Source organism: Ursus maritimus, unplaced genomic scaffold (genome assembly GCF_017311325.1).
Source record: "Ursus maritimus isolate PB19 unplaced genomic scaffold, ASM1731132v1 scaffold_16, whole genome shotgun sequence".
Taxonomy (NCBI): domain Eukaryota; kingdom Metazoa; phylum Chordata; class Mammalia; order Carnivora; family Ursidae; genus Ursus; species Ursus maritimus.
Genome location: NW_024424008.1, coordinates 18,262,626 through 18,268,625, shown reverse-complemented (window position 1 = coordinate 18,268,625; position 6,000 = coordinate 18,262,626). Strand labels below are relative to the sequence as shown.

The window sequence follows — 6,000 nt, the reverse complement described above, 5'->3', positions numbered from 1 at the left end:
TTGTGACCTTGCCTTTTTCATTCATAATTTTATTAATTTGGGTCCTTTCTCTATTGTTTTGGATAAGTCTTGCCAGTGGTCTGTCAATTTTATTAATTCTCTCAAAGAACCAGCTTCTAGTTCTGTTGATCTGCTCTACTGTACTCCTGGTTTCTAATTCATTGATTTCTGCTCTAATCTTGTTCAACTGCTTCTTCGTGCATGGGTTAGGCCTGTCCCTCTTTTGCTGTTTTAGCTACTTGAGGTGAGAATATAAAAACTGCATTTTAGATTTTTCTGTTCTTTTGAGTGAGGCTTGGATGGCTATGTATTTCCCCCTAGGACTGCCTTTGCAGTATCCCATAGGTTTTGGACCGTTGTGTTTTCATTCTTGTTGGTCTTCATAAATTGTTTAATTTGATTTTTGATTTCCTGGTTTATCGAGTCATTCCTGGGCAGGAATGTTCTTAGTCTCCAAGTGTTTGAGTTTCTTCCAAATTTTTCCTTGTGGTTGAGTTCCAATTTCAAAGCTTTGTGGTCTGAAACATGCAGGGAATAATTTCAGTCTTTTGGTATCTGTTGAGACCTGTTTTGTGTCCCAGAACATGGTCTATTCTTGAGAATGTTCCATGGGCATTAGAATATGATGAGTATTCTTTGGTTCTGGGTTGTAGTGTTCTATATATATCTATGAGGTCCAACTCGTTGAGTATGGCATTCAAAGCTCTTGTTTCTTTGTTCATTTTCTGCGTAGGTGATCTATCTATTCCTGATAGTGGACTGTTGAGGTCCCTTACTATTACCATATTTTTATCTATATGTCTCTTTATTCTGGTTAAGAGTTGGCTTGTGTATCTTGCTGCTCCCCTGTTGGGGGCATATATATTTATAATTGTCATAGCCACTCGCTGGATACATCTTTTAAGAATAATATAGTGCCCTTCTGTGTCTCTAACTATAGTCTTTAGTTTAAAATCCAATCTGTCTGAGATGAGAATTGCTACCTCAGCTTTCTTTTGAGGTCCATTTGCGTGAAAGATGGTACTCCATCCCTTAACTTTCAGTCTGAATGTATCTTTGGGTTCAAAATGAGTCTCTTGTAGACAGCAAATGGTTGGGTCAGTTCTTATTATTCAATCTGCAACCCTGTAGCATTATGGGAAATTTTAAGCCATTCACATTGAGACTGAATACTGAGAGAAATGATTTTAATGATGCCATGTTGCCAGTAAAGTCTTTGTTTGTATCGGTTGTGACTTTCTGTTCTGTATCACCCTTGGGGCCTTTTTACCTTTATAGAACCCCCCCTTAATATCTCCTGTAGGGCTTGTTTCATGGTTACAAAATTGGTTAATGACTGGCGATTCTGGAAGGTCTTTATTTCTCCATCAATTCTGAATGACAGCCTTGCTGGATAAAGGATCCTTGGCTGCATGTTTTTCTATGAAAGAGATTTAAAAATGCCCCCCCCACCCTTTCTGTCATTCCAGGTCTGTGTAGACAGGTCTGACGTAATTCTGAAACCCTTGCGTTGGTAAGTGAGAGATTTCTTTGCCCTGGCCACTTTCAATACTGTATCCTTGGATGTAATATTTGCGAATATGCACTATGACGTGATGTGCTGTAGGTTTGCAGTGGTTGAGCTTGGGAGGGGTCCTCTCTGTCTGTTGGACAAGAATGTCTGTTTCGGGGCGCCTGGGTGGCACAGCGGTTAAGTGTCTGCCTCCGGCTCAGGGCGTGATCCTGGCGTTACGGGATCGAGCCCCACGTCAGGCTCCTCCACTATGAGCCTGCTTCTTCCTCTCCCACTCCCCCTGCTTGTGTTCCCTCTCTTGCTGGCTGTCTCTATCTCTGTCAAATAAATAAATAAAATCTTTAAAAAAAAAAAAAAGAATGTCTGTTTCCCTCGCTAGATTATGGAAGTTTTCAGCTACAATTTGTTCAAATATCTCTTCTAGACCTCTGTTTTTCTCCACCCCCTTGGGGATGCCGATGATTCTGACATTGGAACATTTCATGGAGTCAGTAATCTCCTGTAACCTACATTCCTGTGTGTGGATTTTTTGAGTCCCGATTCTATTCTAGCTTTCTCTTCTAGTAACCCATCCTTCAATTCGCTGATACGTACTTCTTCCTCATTCACCCTGGCCGTCAGAGCCTCTAGTTTTGACAGCATTTGGCTCAGAATTTTTAATTTCTGCCAGGTTCACTCTCATTTCTTCCCTTAGAGATTCTACATTCTCATTAACATTTTCGTTAATACTTTTTTCAAGTCTACACATCATCTTGACCATTATTACTCTGAACTCCATTTCTGATAATTTGGTTATCTCCATATCCATTAGTTCTGTGGCATAGGCCACAGACTCATTGTCTTGTCTTTGCTGGGGGGGACTTCTCCTTCTCGTCATTTTGATGAGGAGAGGTTGCGGGGTTGTCCAGAGCCCAAATTATTGACCGGGACCCACACCATGCGCCCTTGTTTTATAGGGATCTTAGGGATGTGGGCTGCTTAATTTTTCAGCCTGCCTTCTGGGGGAGGGGCCTGCCGCTCTGATAGTCAGGCAACCCTTTTTGGGTAGAGTCTCCTTGTCCCCTGCGAGGGGTGATGGGGATGGGCACACTGTGAGCCGGTATTTCCAGGCTTTGGTTCTTTGGCAGCTTTCCCTGGCATTTTGCTATGCCTCTTCTGAGAGTCAGAGTAGCAGTGGCCGAATCTCAGCCTCTGTCTCAGAACAGAGGGTTCACGGGCCATTCTCCACTGATGTTCTGACCACTTTAACTCTGTTTCTGCTGCTGCTGCTCAACCCTGCAGCGTCCCGGGATGTGCGCCCCACACCCGGCATCCCAGCCCTCACTTCCAGGGCCGGAGCGTCTCTGTCCTTTGTGTTTCTAATACCACCAGTTGCCTGTTGCCCCCGTGCTTCCCGGAGCTCCCGGTCTCAGTTTGGTTCCAGTGAGTGCACCGGAGGTCTGTGAAAAGTCTGGTGGCACGCGTTCCCCCGCTCACGGTCTCAGTCTGCTCTCTCGCGGGCGCTGGTCCACGAGTCTGCCCACTCCCCCGTGCAGGTGGCTACCACTTTCTGGCGCCCAAACATGGCGTCTCCTGCTCCCTTCCGTTTATCTTCTGATATCTGTGGGCAGTTTCATGGCTCCCTGCTTCGTACCTCAATACTCAGTGCTGGAGATGTTCATTTGTAGAGATCCAGATGTATCTTCCTGCGTCTCAGGCTGATTCCGTGGATGTTTAGGCAGGTCTGGTACCTATCCAGCTCAACTCAGGGGACTGGCTGAAAAAGGGGTCCCCTACTCCTCCGCCATCTTAACCCAACCCCTGATTCATAGCATTTTTAATTTCTGCCAGATTTGCTCTCATTTCCGCCCATGGGGATTCTATATCCTTGTTAGTATTTTTGTTAATATTTTTTCAAGCCTACACATCATCTTGACCATTGTTACTCTGAACTCCATTTCTGACAATTTGGTTATATCCATATCCATCAGTTCTGTGGCACAGGCTACAGTTTCTGTCTCCTTTTTTGCTGTGGATTCCTCCTCCTGGTCATTCAGATTAGGAGAGGTTGAGGAATGCCCAGAGCCCAAGTTATTGACCAGGAACCAGGCAATGTGCACTTGTTTTATAGGGACTTAAGGATGTGGGCTTCCTGATTTTTCAGCTTGCCTTCTGGGGCGGGGGAGGAGCCTGCCATGCTGATATTCAGGCAACCCTGTTTGGGTAGAGTTGCCCTGTCCCCTGTGGGGGGGTGGGGTGGGGATGGGCACAATGTGAACTGGTATTTCCAGGGTTTTGTTCTCTGGAGGCTTTTGCTGGCAGTTTTCTGTGACTCTTCTGAGAGTCAGAGCAGCAGTGGCCATATCCTAGTTTCTGTCTCAGAACAGAGAGATCACAGTCTGCTCTCCACTGAGCTCTCATGGCCACTTTAATTCTGTTTATGTCAGTGCTGCTAAAAGCCCCACAGCGTCCTGGGTTGTGCGCCCCACAGCCACTCTCCTAGGGAGAGTCCCTGGGAGTGCTGGCAAGTTTCTGTCCTTTTTGCTTCTAACACCACCAGCTGTCCCCAGTTCCTGCATGCGCTCCTGAGCTCCTTGTCTCAATCTGGTTGCACATGCTCCTGATCACCAGATTTCAGTCTAACTCAAGTGTGCACTCCTGAGCTCTGGTTTTCAGTCTGGTTCCAGTGAGCACTCCAGAACTCCGGTTTTCAGTCTGGTCACACAGGCGTTCCACGGCTCCCGGTCTTAATCTGCTTTCTCGTGGGTACCAGTCCACGAATCCACCTGCTCCCCAGTGCAAGTGCCTACTGCTTCCCAGTGCCTGAACATGGTGGAAGTGTCCTTCCCCTTCCATTTATCTTCCAATACCTGTGCACGGATTCACGGCTCCCCGCTTGGTACCTTAATACTCAGTGCCGGAGATGTTCATTTGTAGAGATCCTGATGTATCTTCCTACATCTCAGGCTGATTTCATGGGTGTTCAGGATGATCTGGTAGATACCCAGCTCGATTCAGGGGACTAGCTGAAAAAAGGTCCCCTACTCCTCTGCCATCTTTTTTCTTCCTCACATTTTTTACATTTTACATATATTTATTATGTCTTATGTGTATACATACATAAGTCAAATATATTTAAAATGAGAGCGGGGCTAAAATTATATAAACCATATATAAGCATGATTTTATAACTAACCAACGGAATTGGGGTGATTTTTATTTTCTACTTGTGACTTTGTTGATCTAAATTTCCTACAATGAACATATATTAAATTATAATCTGAAATAAAAAAGATATAAAAAGAAAATGTAGCAATCATATTACATTATATGAAGAAATAATACATCATTTGCTATATATATTTTGAAATTTCTATTTGCTTACAAAAAATCAACTATATTTTTTCTGCAGTGCAAAAAATAAGAAAAAAGGATATAATGAGGAGTCATATTTGCATTCTTACCTATAGAAAGGCCTGTCTAGTAATCCTAAAGGATCAATAAATGCTCGTTCCAAAAACATCAGCTGATCATTCATAATTCTCAATAATATTGGGCTAAGTAAGAAAACAAATACAGATGTCACTTCATGAGAAAGCATGCACTGCACAGCAAAGTAAAAATTCACAAAAAAACTAAACATAAGTAATACATCTTAAGTCCCTATGATATGCAAATTAAGAAACTAGCCCACACAGTTACATTTTTAAAATCCTATAAAATACTATTCTGCTGAGGCTTATAATACCACAGAAAGTTATATGTGCCAGTTGAAAAAGTCAACAATACTTTTTATTTATATTGAACTAATTAATTGACAAACCTAGGTATTTAAATATAGGCAAGACATTTTTTATCTAAGGATCCTAATAATCTACTTAAAGAAGTGATTTTGATATTGAGTGGGATAGTCTATTAATGCTTAGTAGGGTTCCTGGAAAATTATACTAATTTACCAAATGATAGCCAATGTTTTTATTTTATTTTATTATTATTAAAGCCAAATGTCCTAGAAAATCATAATCTATGTCCATAAGGTCCTTTTCCAGAGAGAGGAAACATCATAGTTTTTAAGGACAGAAAATCAAATTCAGAGAATACATGGTGTTTTGAATCTCCTTAAGATTTATTTCTCATTGTTGATTTACTTTTATTTTTTTACCCACACAAAAATTTGGAGAGTACTGTAAAGTATAAGGGAAAAAAATCCCATATTCACCCCAGGATGACAGTTATTATACTACCTGGTTTACTTTGAGTTTTTCTCTACATTTGTTCGATAAAAATGTAATCAAACTTTATTTACAATTTTAAATATTTTTTGTTTACTTCACATTTTATTGTAAATATCTTACATTATATTTTCTTTATAATCAACCATTTTATGCTTCTAAAATGTTCAAATTGGCAGACATCTGATTTTTTGGTAATTTCTCTCCTCTTAGGTATTAACCATTTTGAATTATTTGGTATTTTTTAAATAAACTATTTTTATTTTTTAATTAAAA

At 41.4% G+C, this 6,000-nt stretch overlaps 1 protein-coding gene across 2 annotated transcripts in view; it reads right to left on the bottom strand.

Annotated features, from left to right (window-relative positions):
* Window positions 1-6,000, bottom strand: part of FOLH1B (folate hydrolase 1B) — a 100,005-nt gene that overhangs the window by 15,507 nt on the left and 78,498 nt on the right. Inside the window, exon 18 of one of the 2 annotated variants that reach the window (XM_008704438.1) lies at window positions 4,957-5,049. The exons of the other annotated variant lie outside the window; for it this stretch is intronic. Within the exon in view, the coding sequence (XP_008702660.1) occupies window positions 4,957-5,049 (93 nt within the window). The remainder of the gene's footprint in view (window positions 1-4,956; window positions 5,050-6,000) is intronic. 2 annotated transcript variants of the gene reach the window in all.